This window comes from Falco biarmicus, chromosome 2, assembly GCF_023638135.1.
Source record: "Falco biarmicus isolate bFalBia1 chromosome 2, bFalBia1.pri, whole genome shotgun sequence".
Lineage (NCBI taxonomy): Eukaryota > Metazoa > Chordata > Aves > Falconiformes > Falconidae > Falco > Falco biarmicus.
In genome coordinates, this window is record NC_079289.1 from 69,521,679 (window position 1) to 69,538,457 (window position 16,779).

The 16,779-nt window shown below is 44.4% G+C and overlaps 3 protein-coding genes across 5 annotated transcripts in view; 1 reads left to right on the forward strand and 2 right to left on the reverse strand.

Moving 5' to 3' along the window:
* TBC1D8 (TBC1 domain family member 8) overlaps window positions 1-3,333 on the forward strand; it is a 48,028-nt gene extending 44,695 nt beyond the window's left edge. For both annotated transcript variants that reach the window (XM_056327765.1, XM_056327766.1), the window contains exons 17-20: window positions 13-78; window positions 688-777; window positions 930-1,030; window positions 2,346-3,333. In XM_056327765.1, the coding sequence (XP_056183740.1) occupies window positions 13-78; window positions 688-777; window positions 930-1,030; window positions 2,346-2,807 (719 nt within the window). In that variant the 3' untranslated portion in view covers window positions 2,808-3,333. The remainder of the gene's footprint in view (window positions 1-12; window positions 79-687; window positions 778-929; window positions 1,031-2,345) is intronic.
* A 570-nt stretch (window positions 3,334-3,903) lies between these two features.
* Window positions 3,904-9,279, reverse strand: RPL31 (ribosomal protein L31). Its single transcript, XM_056327767.1, has 5 exons — window positions 9,144-9,279; window positions 8,269-8,385; window positions 6,578-6,703; window positions 4,488-4,600; window positions 3,904-3,975 (listed from the first exon to the last, which is right to left on the reverse strand). Exons 2-5 carry the CDS (start codon window positions 8,373-8,375, stop codon window positions 3,944-3,946), a joined length of 378 nt encoding a protein of 125 aa, XP_056183742.1. The 5' UTR covers window positions 8,376-8,385; window positions 9,144-9,279; the 3' UTR covers window positions 3,904-3,943.
* Window positions 9,280-11,465: 2,186 nt separating this feature from the next.
* NPAS2 (neuronal PAS domain protein 2) overlaps window positions 11,466-16,779 on the reverse strand; it is a 106,408-nt gene continuing 101,094 nt past the window's right edge. Inside the window, exons 18-21 of one of the 2 annotated variants that reach the window (XM_056329242.1) lie at window positions 16,546-16,727; window positions 15,965-16,057; window positions 14,128-14,314; window positions 11,466-12,959 (exon numbers count right to left, since the gene is read on the reverse strand). In XM_056329242.1, the coding sequence (XP_056185217.1) occupies window positions 12,774-12,959; window positions 14,128-14,314; window positions 15,965-16,057; window positions 16,546-16,727 (648 nt within the window). In that variant the 3' untranslated portion in view covers window positions 11,466-12,773. Of the gene's footprint in view, window positions 13,105-14,127; window positions 14,315-15,964; window positions 16,058-16,545; window positions 16,728-16,779 lie in introns of both variants that reach the window. The other variant, XM_056329243.1, reaches the window with a different exon arrangement.

A 16,779-nucleotide genomic window follows, 5' to 3' on the forward strand; every position in this document is an offset into this window, starting at 1 on the left:
TTTTCTTTGCAGATGTTATGTATAATGGAGAAATGAATGAAAAGATAAAGTTACTATATAAGCTGCATATCCCACCAGGTAAGAAATCTGAAAGGGAATGGACACCTCAGTTTCCCCAGAAATCTCTTGCTTAAAGCTTTTGAGAAAAGGCTGCTTAATGAAGAACCTGTCTTGCTTCCTTCACCTTGGGGCTTATAGGATGTGTATTTGTACTTACGCTCACCACATTTTAAAACTCACTCCAGTCAAAACCTTTTTGGATGAAATTTCTAGATGTACAATGTTAAGGCTCACATCTGCTGCATTGAGACATCTTTTGCAGCCAATTGTATGGTTACTTCCAGACAAAATATGAACTGAAATAACATTTTTGGATGGCTTGTACCCTGCATACCATAGAAACCTCCTTATCTCGATCCAGTTTTGATCAGGTGACAAAATTCTGTGTTAGTTTCTCTGTGCAAAGTTTTTAATTAGATGTGCCATTCTTGGCAAACTTCCGACTCTCTCACCACAGCACCAGTCTTACTTACATTAAATAATTTTACAGTATGATTTAATGAAATACTGTTTAAAAACATCTTTGCCCAATTATTTCTTCAATTATGTAAATTTTATAAGCATAAATAACATTATGCATCATTCAAAGGATTAATCATTACATTTGTCACTTTTTTGGTTGGATAGCTCTCACTGAAAATGAACGAGATAGCCAGTCACCATTAAAGAATCCTTTGCTGTCAACTTCAAGACCACTAGTCATTGGAAAATCAAATGGTATGTCCCAAATGGTTCTCTAATGGATGTGCATATGAGATAACCAGCTTTCCATTTGTTAACCTGTCTCTGCTCTCCGAGGTTTATTTTGAATTGTCACTGTACTCCAGTATCTTGAAAAGTAATTCTCCTTTATGTCTGCTCCAAAAAAGGTGATGCAGTAGATTACCAAAAGCAGTTGAAGCAGATGCTAAAGGATCTAGCCAAAGAAAAAGATACTAAAACTGAAAAAGAATTGCCAAAAATGAGCCAGGTATGTACATTAGAAGCTGTAGTCTGTTTTTAAAGAAGTGGAGACTACTTGGAAATTAAATGACTGAATTTTGGCTTTTTCTGATAAAGTGTAACTTCAGCCTGAGCTTGGATTCAGTCCTTTAGGTATCGAGGACTGGGCTACTGTGATCCAGGGAGCAGGTGTTTAAAAACTTTCAACTACCTTTCTAGCAGCTTCCTCAGACTGGCTGGTGAACAGAAAGGATTTCAGAGCCACCCTCACTTGCAGCATATCAGGCTGTAAAACGGGCTCATGCAGGCTCAAGAAAGCCTTCCAAACCAAAAGAATTCCTGATAATGCATGTTGCTGTTCTGTCTTCCCTGCCCTCCTCTCCACCAAACCAGTAACTTCTTTCTTAGTCCATCACCAACTGGGACTTCCCCTGTCTCAGCCACATGCCAACTAGAACTGATAAATTGAGACAGCTGAAGGCTCTCATCATCTCCTCCCTAGTGCCCACAGAGCTTTGTGTATGTTGTTGGCATAAGGAAATCTACTGGAGGGAAAAGGGTCCCATATTAGTAAATCAAATGTACAGACATGCAAAGAAAGATTCAGCTACACCCCAGAATACCTTCTGTGCTGCTGTTGCTAAATAGTTTTAAATGGGTGGCACGTACCTAACCTGTCAGCTCAGCAGGGCCACTCTCATAAAGGCATCACCAAGGCAAGACTGAACTCCCTGCAGTCCTTTGTGCCCTCAATAGCCATTCTGTGACTGTATGAAACTTGAAGGCTCACAAATTTTGTAACAGGATGGAAACATAGCCTGATAATCATCTGTGATGGGGTGAGCAAGGAAAAAAAAAAAAGAGAGAAAAGGGTCGGGCAGGGAAGATAGCTGGATTTTACATGTAGAAGAAAAAAAGCTGAGAAAAGAGGGGAGCGAAACAAGGGAAGTTCCTTGCAGACCTGTGAATGGCTACTTAGGCGGTAACTCATTCTGTGTAACAGCCACCAGTTTCCCACCAGTAACGGATTGTATCCCTTGCTCTGTATCTATTTCACTTACCCATTGGTCATCGGGGAGATCCTGGTCTCCTGCATTAAGACAGCAAAATACTTCTCTGCTCTGTTCCCTTTTTGATTGCAGTGCCAAAGTTCCCTAGCATCAGTATGGGCTGAAATCCCTTTGCTAGCATTTTTTTTAAAAGCAGGCAGAAGTTATAAATGATCATATAAATGTATGCAGCATTGTGCCTTCCTTTGTGGTAACCGTGCCCTTGCCTGACTCCTACAGTTACCTGTAGCATGGCTGTTCAGTGGTTTGATTTTTGTTTTTCATCCTTTACAGAGGGAGTTCATTCAGTTCTGCAAAACCTTGTATAGCATGTTTCATGAAGATCCAGAGGAGAATGATTTGTATCAAGCCATTGCCACTGTGACCACACTGTTACTTCAGATTGGGGAAGTAGGACAAAGAAGCATCAGCCTGGGGAGCGGATCAGACGAGTTCACCGAGGACTTGCAGCCAGAGGCCTCTGCTTCAGATCAGGATGCTGTTTTTACCGATGCTGTGAAGACCCCTCACAAAGACTCCCAGCCTTCACCTGTGACTGAAGGGGACTGGACTGTCTCTTTTGAACATATTTTAGCATCCCTCTTGACCGAACAGTCATTAGTTAACTTCTTTGAAAAACCCTTAGAACTGAAGCCAAAACTTGAGAATGCAAAGCTGAATCAATATAGTCTCAAGACAAATGTGATGAGCTGCCAGACACGGGGTGAACATACAAAACTAAACACACAACAGTAGCAAACCTTTCAAAAATTCAATGCACTGAAATTATGCCAAAGCACATACTGTAAGGCTTTCAGTTCGCAGTGGACTTTTGATAAACAATTTGTTGGTCTGTGGTTTTCAGTTTAAGAGCTTTAAAAGCTAAAGGGGGTGTAGGTTTGTTTTGTGCCATTGATTTATTAATTATATTGTTTTGAACGTAAAAGGAAACATCTGTCTACAGTGTGAAGACACTGAAGCCCTCTTCCGCACTGGGAGAGCAGAGGCTGGCTCCAGTTTTGTTGTTTTGGGGTTTTTTTTGGTTTTTTGTTTTTTTTTTTTAAACGGGAAAACTTCTCGGCTACTGTCTGCAGTTTGTTTGGGTTGCCTTTTTTGCACTAATACCGAAAACTGTTTCAATGCTGGTAATTGAAACTATTTTAATATATTTGATTGTATTCCAATTTGTATGTCTTGCTGACATGTTAAGTGTACATGGACTGTGCTTCTGATGTTGGTCTGTGAAAACATGCACTTTTCAATAAACTCTTTTTGTACTGGACTTGCATTGACAGTATTTATTGATTTATGGAAGGCAAGTGCCTTCATTCTCTACTTCATTAAACAAATTCCCTGAGCTAGCGTGCTCACGACTAATTCACTGATCAACACCCTATGTTTCAGTGTAGTGGAAAGACCTGCTTGGGAGTAGCCTGCTGATTCTGCCTAGGAAACCAGTGGGGGACCAAATACAGGGAGTTTACTTTATCCACAAGGTTACATAAACAAAGTATTGATCTAACAGTTTTAGGGGTTGAGTTGTGGTTGGTTGTTGTTTTGTTTTTTTAAACAAACTTGGCCTTAATCTAAAATACCTGTGTAGCAGCCATTTATTCCCACAGGAACAAACCCAAACCACTAAGACTTTGCCACCCACATAGGAACATCCACATCTCCTCCTTATTCCAACCACATGTAGCAGAAATCTACAGTATCTTTAATTAAGAAAATTAAACCACTACGTACAAGCCCAGAGGAAGCAAGATACTTTAAGATGTTGTCACCTGTTCAACTCAATGCTTCATGGGTGACAGATTTAAGAGACTGGACAATAAAAACAAGAACTTAGGAATAAACTTTCTTTTTATCCTTTTATTGTAATTAAAATCTGCTTAATTTTCATCCACATTGACTGTCTGTAGACCTGCAAAACAAGAAATTTTATCACCACCTATTGCTAGGATAATTCCCTTATGTACATGCAAGTCTTCACAAGAAAGCACACTACAGTTTCAAACCTAGTTTGCTGATCTGCTTCTGGATGAGCAAACTATATTGGCAAGTATTTCACCAAATGTTAAATCCATTCCACAAATAAGACACTTCTCAGATGACAAGCAGAAAAGGCTCAACCTGCTTGAGCTTTTGATATCAGGGGACGTACTTTATATGGGAAAACAAACCTGAAAACTACCCTAACAACTACGGTCAGTGATTTTTATTCTCTCAAGATTTACATGACTATAGCATTCAAAAGTATATACAGAATAATCAGGCAAGCTAGCAGCCCTGTTCTCTACAGCAAAGCTAGTTTAAGCCAGCAGTTTGACCCCTTCAGCACGCTTGTCATCTAATTTTTCGTTGCAGGAAGAGCTGCCCCACTTTGCTACTTGTTCAGAAAAACATAGCATGAAGAGAGACGGCATGCAACCTTACCTTTGAATGTTGTGACTGGTACATAGGTAACCAGCGTGTACAGCTTGTTTGGTGAATCTTCATCCTCATTGCGCTTTCTGGACAAACGCACACGGATACGGTAAGGAACATTCCTAGAATGAAGATGACAGATTAATTTTCAGTAAAATATGTATTAAAACCTGCTAATTTACAGAAAATAAAAGTAATTTACTTCATGATTAGTAGCCCCCTCAAATTCTTAAACTTTGCCCATTTGTGCGAAGACATGATGAGTCAATTCTGTTTCTATCTCAGCATCGTAACAAAAGTGAACTCCTGTACCTTAGAGGTTGTACTGTTTGCCTTAGAGGAGCTTTTTGGTTTGTTTTGTTGTTTTGTTAAAGTAAGCAGGTAATATTTCACTGAGCCTTGAATAAGATTAATCCATAATCCAGCAGGAGCATAAAGTCAGAAGTGCATCATCAGTTCACTACTGATCCAGAAATTAAAACTATGAAGATGATAATGAAGCACAGTGTGAATATGATCAGCAAGCAGCTCTTACTAACAAGCATTTTTTACTGGAATAGAAAATAGTGAGGAGAAACCCCCCAACAATCTGTTCTGAAAGCCTGAGGCCTCTGACGAGTCAGAATACTGGCCAATCTGTATACTACAAGTTGTGGAAATTCTAGTAAGCATTAGACTGGAACCAAGATCTTATGGCCATAAAACTGATCAGCATTTTTACCTCTGAAGCCCATGAAAACCACAACTACATTACTTAGATGATTTTGTTTGTAATAGGCAAGTCAAAGCTTAGCGTCCTCCCCTAATACTGCCTAAAATATGTTGCTGAGGGAAAGCACAAAATTATTTGTCCACACCATTTTTCAAATAACCTCCCACCTCAAATGAACTCAGGATTTTGGGAAACCCTTACTCAGAGTACTTTGCTCCCCAGAATATATGAAGGAACTTCCTCCTTGCTTTATGTTCTCAAGAGCGTACTTACTAAATCTGATTGATACAGTAATTAAGACATAAGAACTTGCTTTGATTTATCCTCTTCTTGAAACAAGTCAAAAGCATTTTTCGCTACTTCATTTAGATCACTATCATACTAGCTGACACAGTGATTCTAGCCTCTCTTGATCCTGCCAGAGGACGATCTTTACTTTGCGTCTTGGTTAGTAGTAGCCTCACTGCTAAGCTCTAAAGTTATGCAATGAAGAAGTAGCAATTGAGCCAGGTGCCAGCGTATGAACTGGAACAGCTCATCAGGAAGGACAAAGAACCCCTGGCCTGGAAGACCCAGTAACTCAGTCCCATCTCTCCACTTGTGTTTTTGAAGGAAGGGTCGGTCTAAGCACACAAATCCAGGTAAAAGATTTTAAGTCCTAGGAATTAGATTTCTAAGTCTAGCCTATAAGACGTGGTTTAAAACAAGGGTTCACATGTATGCAGTGTATCACTCACAGTTATTAATTCCTACTAGTTCATGTTTTATTATAGTTTAAGAGGTCCCACTCCTCGCAGGAGTCCTTTTGGACCATCTTCATGCATGTCAAATGCCAAATCAGCTGCCTCTGCAGCAGTGATTTAACAGACGTTCTAATTTTCTGGCCCCTGAACTACTAATCATTTGTATTTTCAAGACAAGATTAATGGCCCTACTTAAAACACACCTCATTATTTCCTTGTGTAGCATACATCAATTCAGCGTGCTTCAAAACCTAAACCCCAGGCACCTAGCCTTGGACTGTAGGTATCACCATGCTTCTAAAAAACATCTGCTGCAATAGGGACTGGGGTACTACAGTATTACAATACCCCAATGCTTTCTCTCCTGCCAAACCTGCCTTCCTTTTTTCCTTGAATTTATTCTCATTAGAGGCAGAAGGAAGTTCTCTCATATCCACAGTTTACCAGCCTTTGCCACAAATATGCTGAAGGAGCTGACAAAGATTAGCTTGGCATACACATTCCTAAGAAAGGAAGCATTTGCAAAGAAAATGCAAAAGCTGCAAGAAGTATACAGATTTTTCTACCCCTCCAAGGCCTGTTACCTCCACATACAGAGTTACAAGGTTCTTCCTCACCCAATAAGGAAAGTTGCAGAAACCTACCTTATTCCTTTAGCCCAGACTGCTTTGTTCAATCTGGTGTCAATACGAACATCAGGAGTACCCATTTCCTTCATCGCAAATTTACGGATCTCCTTGAGAGCACGTGGTGCTCGTTTCTTGAAGCCCCTAGGACAAACAGAAGAGCCATTTCTTTAACTTCAGAAAACTGTCAGCATTGGACACCTGTTGCAGCATTCAACCACTGACGGTCTCTAAACATACAATCCAAAGAACTGCGTTCAACAGTAGTTCAATAGCTGCATCACAGAATGACTAGACCCTTATTCTGGTAGGTAACTGCTAACCTTAATCTGTATGTCTAACAGAAACCTCATACAGTTAAATAGAATAATTTCAGTAGAATTTTGCAACCACAAGATATCCCAGATCTTAAGTCTTACTCAAACATGTTGACATTAAAACTCAATGCAATATTACTGAAAAGATCATGAGGTTTCATAGATATTCTGAATAAAAGGCCTATGAGAAAAGCAGTGCGATAGTAATACCAACTTGACAGAACTGTAATGAAATAAACAGAAGAAAAACTTGATGCTATTCTAATAGCTTCTGCAACAGTGTTTGATGGTTACTTTCTTCACATTAGCAGAACTACACCAATAGCACCATTGAAACGTTTTTGTTTTTTTACAAGGATCACTTGTCTTATGCTTATTATGAACAGATTCTGCATGACTAGCCATTTACAATAGAAGTTACAGCTGCACCGTGTTTTGCCATATATATATATAAATATAAAACACCCACACTATGACATGTGACTAGTGTCAATAGTATCCGAGGTCCCCCAGTGGGTTATATTTCCAGCACTAAATATCAACAGCAATCAGGAGTGGCTGAACGATTACACGAGAAAAGCATTAAACAAAGTATTTCACCCCTAGTACTTCATGTTCAAAATGAGAAGAGGATAACCCAAAAAGAAGTGGACAGCAGGATCATCAGCATGAAAAAACCAGACCGAATTGACATGAACTGGGCAAGGCCAGAACACTTTACCACTGCCTCCCATTCTCACCCACATTTTTGCAACAGTCCACTCTCATTTCTCTCCCATTCTACGTTAACTTCAGTAATTTCACCAATTACTTTGATTCAGATACGGTTTTCTTCCATGACTGTAGCCATATGCATACAAAGAGCATCAAAGGGAGATGCAGCTTCTCAACAAGTCCTCTCAAGCACTTTGCTACTATGAAGTTGTACGAGGGTCAACATTTTGTCAGGTAAAAAGTTATCCTCATGTACACACATCAAATATTAACTCAAATCATACCCCAAGTTACACATCACAATTTATTGATAAGCACAGAGCCAATCGCTTGATTACAACAATTATTTAATTTCTAAAACTTTCTATAGTGGGCTAAACTTTGCTTGGTAAAGAATGATGACCTGTGCACAGAGATAAACAGATTTAACTTCAAATTAAGTCCAGGAACACCCCCCAAAAAAGATACATGCTTGTTCTCCAAAACCATATGCTAAGCACAGGTTTGCACAAGCACAGAGGTGCTTCCCTGGGACACAACTTGGCACAAGCAACTAAAACATCATGCATTAGCATTGGTGTCAGTAAGGACGGTCGTTCTCGATCGTTTAAAACCTACCAAGCCTGCTTCCAAACACCACTTGACATAATACCAATTTCACTGATAAAAGGGACTTACACGCCATGGATCCGCTTGTGGATGTTGATGGTATATTCCCTAGTCACCACCTCATTGATGGCAGAGCGTCCCTTCTTCTTCTCGCCACCTTTCTTTGCAGGAGCCATCTGAGCAACGCTGAAAACCACCCGTGCACACATCAAACGCCGGCCCAACTTTCCTCAGACTCTTCTCCCATCACCTTCTCCCCCATCGCCCCCACCCCCTTACAAGCCACCCAAGTCCCACTTTCAGAAACTTAAATTTAAGCTTAATCCATCCCCGGGGTCGCACCAGTTGCAGATTTTACACAGGAATTTTTCAGCATCAGAAATGCTTTACTCCCATCTCCCTGACAGGCGCACGAATCACATTTGAAACTCTTCGGCCGCTTCCCATCAACACTGAGCTCCTGGCCAGCGCCTGGCGCCCCTAAGACCACCCCGTCCTGCCCCCTCATCCCTCAAGGAATTCCGCACACGCAAGCCCTCTCATTCCTCAAGGCGACCCAGGAGGGCTGCTCGGCCCGTCCCGGAAAGGAGATGCCGGTACCAGAGAGGCTCTTTCCAGGGACTGACAGAGGCCTGCAGCTTCCTCCTCCTTTACCAAGGCCCAGCGCAGGCCCTAACCGCCTCACACCCGCAGCCCTCCCCGGACCCGCGCCCTGCCCGGCTCTGCGCAGGCCTGGAGGCGAAGGGCGGCGGGGGGGGGGGGGGGGGACAGGGAGATGGGCCCCAGCCCCGCCAAACGCGGACCCGCCGAGAGGTACCACCCGGTGCCTCCCGCACTGGGCCGCCCCCCACGACGGCCCAGGCCAAGGACCCCCCCCCCCCCGCGGTGTCTACAAGGCGGATGCGGGCGGATTCGGCAGGCTGAGCCCCCGGTCGGCCACTCACCCTGCCCGGGCACAGGCCGGAAAAGAGCGCGCAAGGGGCTGTGGGAGCCAGGAGCCCTTCCGGGATGCGCGCGGGGGCCGAGTGCGCCGGCGCCAGCCGGAGGCGCGCACCGGGGGGTGCGAGGCGCCGGTGGGCGGGGGCGCGCATGCGCGCGGATGCGGAGGCCTTGCGCGGCTGCGCGCCGGCAGCGGGGGGAGCGGGGGGGCTGCTGGCCGGCGGGGGAGGGGGCGGCTTTCCCCAGCCCTGGCGCGGGCCCGATCCGGAGCGCCGAGGCGGGGCTCGCAGAGGGGTGAGGGACTGACCGATCCTCGGGTGGGTGCCGACCCGGCTGCCCCCTGCGGAGGCGCCTTCCCCTGAGGCCGTGCGTGGAGTGCGGAGCTCGGCTTGGGGTTGTGCTCGTCGCGGGCAGACGGCCCCGTTCAGATCTGCGGCTCCTGTTCTGAGGCACAAAGAGGGCATCCCGGCGCAGGGCAGCAGTCTGCACTAACCACCCTGCCTAGCCACCGGCCTGGAAAAGTGATCCAAGCCGAGTGATGGTGCTGGAGCACGCCAGATCTCGGCTACGATGAGCTAGCACAACAGCCCAGCTCCATGGACAGGGCTGGCGCTGCATTGTGTGTGCAACAGGGAACAAGTGCATTAATCCAGAACCACAGCCTGTGTACAGGGAAGAAATGAGACGAAGCATGAAAAACTAGGTATGATGTAAATCTGTTCTTGTAAACGCCCTGTATCCTTCCAAGCAATATAATACGCCGATTTATTAGAAGGCAACCCTACCCTATTTACAGCTTCTCCTTGCTAACAGTGTTACAGTACTGCTGGTTTTGGAAAGATAAAATGTTTCCAGGCTGAGCTTGGTTTGGACATACTGGCAATCAGGGGATGTGGGTGTATTATAACCATCCCTGAGAGTAAAACCATTCCTTAAAGGGATTTTCTCTTTCTGTGACTTCCAGTGTAGTAGTTGAAATCCATCAGGTGCTGCTTCCGCAGGTATTTCCTCTGAGGTGCTCATGTTCCTTTATTACATCTCTCCAAGAACTTTTTGGCCTATGAATTTCTCCTTCGCTTTCCCAGCGTTAAGTCCTTACAGGATTGGGTGGAATTTATGAAGTTAGCCTCTAACTTAGCCAGCTGGCCTTCACTTAGGTTTGTCTGTAGCCAATGGAAAGAGAGAGGTTCCTTCAGACACTAAGTGCAAGTACCTTAGGGTTTAGGTTTTTAATCTTCATCTGGTGGGGTCACTCTTGCTTCACTGAGTACAAGAATATAAAGAGGTGAGCAGGCTGACTCACACTGGTACCTAAAGTCAGTAAAATTGCTTTTCTTAGATGCCAGATCTGATCTGTAAACACTTTAGAGACCAGATACTTGATTCCCTGATCTTCCTTCAATGAAATAAAACAAAGGGATTGTATGGGCTGAAATACATGTGCACCGATCAGTGCTACCAGCCAGGCTAGCTGTGGAAGCAGCAGCATCATTTTGCCAGTGGGTTTTCTTGAGGACATTTTTAGCTTTTTCAGCTCTTGGGGCAAATGAACCTTTTTCATTTCTCAGAAAGTTTACTTTTACCATTTCCAGCTCCCAGCCCAATTAATCTCCATTGTTTCTCTATGGCATAGAAACCAGAGCTGAGCGCATGGGCACTGGTGATGTGATCCTTGGTACGGATGGGCAGGAAGGGCAGTATGGTCTGCACTCTGGAATCAGCCCTGAGGGCCATCCCCTTTCTATCTAGCTTCGGTGAATCAAAACATTGCTCAGTTACCCACCTCATTCTGTGTTGGAGGTTGCTGCTCCTGCAGCAGAGTCAGCAGAGGGAAAACAGACCTTAGCTGCTCCATCCTGTAGTCAATCTGAATTTAACGTGAAAAAGAGCAAGGGTGCCGAAGTGGAAACTAGACTGTCTACAGTGTGGGCATCATAGCAATCCCAGCAGAGATGTATCACAAAACTCAAGACAAAAATGTCTTAAAACACCGAAGCTGGACATGGGTCAAAGCCCTGGTATGTGCTGGGTCAAACCATTCTTTAAACCATCTCTTTTGTCCCAATCTAAAACTGTTTGGTTGGAAGTACAGAGCTGCCTGAGGTCTTTAAAGTGTTAAAGGAGCTTAAAACAAGCTGTCTTGGCTAGCAGCTAATGTAACTCCCTGAGCTATCATTCTGATTGTTTATGTGCCATGACAAAGATCCCATAGGGTAATCCTTGTTTCTGCTAACTGGGTGCCAAACACGGTGCAAGTCTACAGCTAATTTTGAAAATCTGAAGTGAATCACATAGTTGAACAGCCACAGGAAAATGTGTGCAAGTCCTGCAATAAAGCCTTTTGGCTATTTTATTTTATTCTACAAATAAAGACAAGTGTCCATCATTAAATGGAAAAAAATAATAGTTTGAGTTGTATATAGCATGAAACAGTAGTTCCCTTCACAAAAACATTTCTAATTCATTAGTTTATTACAAAATATCCACTCACAAAAAAGCACAAGCACAATCTTTATACTTGTGAAATGAGTTGATATTTCATATACAAAATAATTTCCACATAATTCCATATAATTTTATTTTATATAGAAATAGGTCATTATTACAACAGCTGTACAATACACTACTTTTTATTTAATAATTACATAAAATCTTTCTTAGAAACATATCAACAGAAAACATACAAAAAAAGCGAAAAGTGCATTTCTTTTTTTTCCCCCCAAAGGAAAATTCGATCTTAAATGTTATAATGAAAGAGATATGTAATAGTCTGCAGCATCCCGAGTCAGTGGGCCAAAACACAGTGCATATTTCTCAGAGACTTGCAGTGGGTGAGTTTAGGTGGACGAAGGATCCATGTTGTACTATTGAAGAGTTGCATGATTGTGCTTACAATTTGAGTTGTCCTTTGCAATCACAATTCATATAGAAAACAGTCCAGTATGAGTTGTGGGGTTTGTTTTGTTTGTTTGTTTTATAGTAATGAAGAACAGTTAGGGTAAGCTGCATAATACTTTTCAGATTCTAAGTCAAGGGTTATGAGCTGTAGACCATCTTCTCCAATGACTGGGCTTTCTCCTCCATTGGATGTGCTAATTTGGCCACAAGAATAAGGAAACAAACTTCTCTTTACAGAAAGTGCCTAAGTTTTGTCCTCTGTGCAGTTGTGCAAAATAATAACAATAATCATAATAAAAATAATCTCTTGTTCTCTCCTCAATAGACCTTTGACGCAGTGCTTTTCATACACAAAAGAAAAACTGAAACAGTGAAGGCCAAGTACCTCATGAGTCTGTTGACAGTCTTTTGGAATTGCCAGCTAGCTTTCAGAGTGACATGCCAAGATTGAACACCTCCTCCCGTGCACCCATTGATGATGGAGACTACACAGGGTAGTGTTCCTTTTCATTTTGCTCTGTCAGTACGTACTGTGCTCACGAGACAGTGCAAACCGAATCTAGCATGCCATAAATGCGCTGTCTGTGGCAGTCTGCACTCTGTGGCGTACTTCTGTCATAGAGCTTTGAAAGAAATGCTTGTGCAAAAGCCAAAACAGTAAGTACAAAGTCATTCTCCTCTGCCCCATGTGCCCATTGGTTAAAGCTAATCGTGCATTGATTGTGCTGGTGGGACTCTTATCGCAGTGGCTGTGGTAAATTTGATGATTCTGATAAGCTATTGCTTCTTCTTGATGTTAGTTGCTGCTGCTGCTGCTGTTGCTGCTGTGTCTGACGATACCCCATATTTCCTTGCTGTGGCGAGTAAGATGGCAGGAGCAAAGAATCAGGTTGCTCATTGTGCAAAGAACTTGGTGTTTGCACCTACAGATAAAATCAAATTCATCGTGGTGTTCGATTCTTTCATGTTAAAGCTCTTTGTCCTCAATATACCGGGTGCTTAAAAATACTATTCGTTTGCTGGCTTTTGTTTTTGGGGCTGTCTGGCATGGTGTTAACTTACCTAATGCTAGAAGGAATGGACAAAGAACATTACAATTAGGCATTGAGAAAGGTTTTTTAACAGGAATGCACTGCTTAGGATCTGCAGGTTATCCTGAAAAGACTCTTTAGGAACAGGGTGGGTGAACATGTCAGAAATTACACAGATGGATGACAGAAAGGAAACAGAAAGGAAACAGGGGAACCTAGTGTACCTCTTGCTGTCCCTTCTCGCCCTTCCTTTTTGGGAGTTTACAGTAGGATGTAACCTCGCAGTGGTGAAGTCGATGTGAATTTTGCAGATGCTTTTATTCGGAATGGTATCTGCCATAGTTTTTCATTAATTCTCAGCTATGATAAGGATTTTGTTTCAATAACAAGAGTTTAATCATTTGAGGTTGACGATACTTTTTCAGTGTTGCCAGTGGTCGGGTTTTACAGGCTCAGTTCAGTTTCTCTTGAGTTAATAGAGACACCTCATTTCCCCCCCTTCCCCTTTACTTTAGCATGTGTTGAATTAGGTCAAAAAATAAGTATTTTTACATCTTCAAATCACCTGGTTCTTCCAGGCAGTGTGCTCTAATTTATCTTCTTTGCCTTGTGGAGCTGAGAAAATACGTTAATTTACTGAGGGGATCCAGATATCTGAACCAGATCTCATTTTGTGTCGATGCTGGTAATTAAAAATCATCTTTTGACTTTTAAACTAAGCAAATTTTATACTGACTAAAGAGTACAGAATAAATCCTAAGGCAGCAATTTTCTCCATCTAGAAATACACTTCAAATATATCCAGGATAATCTGATTATGTTTCCAATGTACAGAATTAGTAATTTCCTTTTAAGTATTCTGACTGTTCTCACTGCTCCCTTGCTATACTGGAAGGGTACACATCACTGTCTCAGTGTCTCACACATTTCCATGGCTCTAAATTGGCCATTTCTGCCATGATCAGGCTCCTGCTGAAACCTGGGGCCCTGTTTGCACAGCCCGTTCACCTTATTACTCTGTGTGTACATTATATACATCGTCGTCTTTGTCTTACCCTACCTGCAGGTAGCGTTGTTGCTGATGCTGTTGGTGCTGGAGTTGCATAGGTGGCAGAGAGGATGGCTGGGAAGGAGGTGTAGTGGCAAACCCTTGGTTTAACACTGCTTGTCCCATCAGTACAATTGGAGAGCTGCTGCTGGAAGTCTGCACTTCCAAATTTTGAAACATTTGTTGGGTTTGAGAATACCTGTGGGAGAAAGAAGCAAAACAATCAAGAACAAACAGTTGGAAGCAAAGGGATTCTCTTAGGATAGGAATGGAAGTCCCCCATCTTCATAATTAATTCCTAATAAAGAATTACAATGCATGGGACCTGCTAATACGGGCGATGGCACTGTTTGCAGCACTGTTTTACCTTACTCTGTGCATGAGCTAGACATGGAGGGCAGAATACATCTCACCTCCAAATCCAGACCACATTTTTCATTCATTAAAGATTCTTGTTTATGCATGTCTTCTCTTCAGCCACAGCATTCATATCCTAGGCTCATTAAACCAAATGGCCTTTGATTTTGTATTAGTGCGCCGAGCTCTGAACTGCAGCGAGAGAGAAGTGAATACGCCTCCTGTTCTGCTGCTGCCTGTGCCCCCCTGCAACTGACTGGGGGTGGTAATCTCTTGCAGAAAGATGGCGAAGGTTGGTGACTTCTTAAGCTGCTCATATACATATTGCCCAGTATGGTCAGCAGTTCACATTGCTGAGAGCCACACTGTTGGAACAGAAGAAGCCTCTAGAAGTCCTCTGGAGTGAGGGATGGGACAGAAACAAAATACTCAGCTCCTTTTGCCGGTCTGCTTTTGCACAGCAAAACTTAAATATGTGTTCTTTTGTGAAAAGCTGTGGGCAAAACCACAACGGAGCTATTGCCAGCCCAGCCAAATTCTGTTTATCCTGTAATGGGTGATGAGATCATAGTGTGGCGTGTGTTCATTCAACAGCTGTTCAACATTAGGGGTTAGTCAGAAATGTGACAATTTGGGTACTTGTGCTAGGAAGTGAGCTCCTAAAAAAGGGTCCTGTGAGTCAGGAAGTCCACACGAACCGGGAGATGTGTCTTTGCAAATCAGGCCTCTTTTATTTAGACGCTTAAAAGCAGATCTAAAATGCTGTGTATTTAAAGTCGACACATTTAACTCAAGGTAATCTTAAGCAGCAATAGTGATGTCTAGGGAAAGAAGTACTGAATACCTGCATTTCTGAGGTAACGTACAGAATTACTTTTAAAGTAATGATGTGCAACCGGTTGCCTATTATTTTAGCAGTTCACAATTAAGTACGGTGACAAAAAACAGCCAAGAAAGGAAAAAAGGGCATATTCTGACCGATGTTTTCTGCTTTCTTCACCCAAGTTTTGAGGAGGCAAACAACTGAGGTGCTTTCTTTAGCGGCTTTTCTGAGAGCACTCAGGCGCAGGGGCCTGTTGGTTCTTTCATTTCTGCTGGTGTAGATTAGCCACAGCTCTGCTGGTGTTACAGCAGCATCTTGCTGGCCAGAGGGCAGGGGCTTTCCCAGCACCAATCATTTCAACCCGGCCAGTGCTGACTTTCTCTCTCACATTTACCTTGGTAGGTCAGCAGTTCCCACGCTGGAGCAAGCATCATGTGAGGGAGAAAAATTCCCCCAGCTTCGGCTCATTAAAATGCCACCGGCATGTTGCATTTCTCCCTGTCATCCTTCCTGATGTGACCAGGCAGGGTCAAGCTGACCCTGACACTGGAAGACAGGCTCAGCACTATAATACGTTCCCGATATTTGTAACTACTTCGTTATCTTGCTAAAGAAGGCTACTTCCCCTCAAAAGCATCTTTGATGTTTTATCTTTGAGAAGGCACATACTTAGCCTGGGATCCGGCCATGCTGAGGTCTGAAGGGTGTCTTGCATTACAGGACCCAGGCATCATAGGCTGAATAGGCTGGCTGAGCAACAGCCTGGTGCATGGGGGAAAAAAAAAAAGAAAGTGACACTGTTGTAACAGAAGGACCGCGCAAATCCCACCTTTGGATAACAGGAGTTTCGCAGGCCTGGCACAAGGCTGGGCGGGGGATCGAACCTGTGGGCCTGGCGGTGGCAGGCGCACCCTGGGCGCGGCGGGGGCAGCGGGGTGCCTGGCTGCGGGGCTGGCCGCTAGCGTTACAGGGGGGGCGGGAGTTTCTTTTGCCGCTGCAGGTGGCCGTGGCTTGTGCCTGAGCTTTCTGGGTATCGGAACGCAGTTGTTTCGGTTCGCACGTCTAGGTGGATCTCCCACCGCCCACCCAGGGGAGCCGGACACCGCGAAGGAAAAGCGGCCGCATCCCGCCGCGCCGGGGCTCGGGGGCCGGAGGCGGCGCGGCGGCCGTGACAGCGCAGCCGAACCCCGGCCGGGCGCCGCCGGGGCCCTCGTGCGCTACAGCCGGGGCCGGGCCGGGTCGCGCCCTACCTGAGCTGCTGGTCGTGGCTGCAGCCGGCGGCGGGCGGGCCGGGCGTGCCGCCCCGCGGCGGGCCGGCAGGGGGCGCCGCGGTGCCGCCGCTGGCGGGGGCTGCGGCGAACGGCGGGGGCGCGCCGCGGGGGGGGCGGCCGCCGCCCGGCGCCAGCTCCGCGCTCCTCGCCGCCTTCGGGGCCTGGAAGAGAAGGGGAGAGAGCGGGACTGCAGCACGGCCGCCGCCGCCGCGT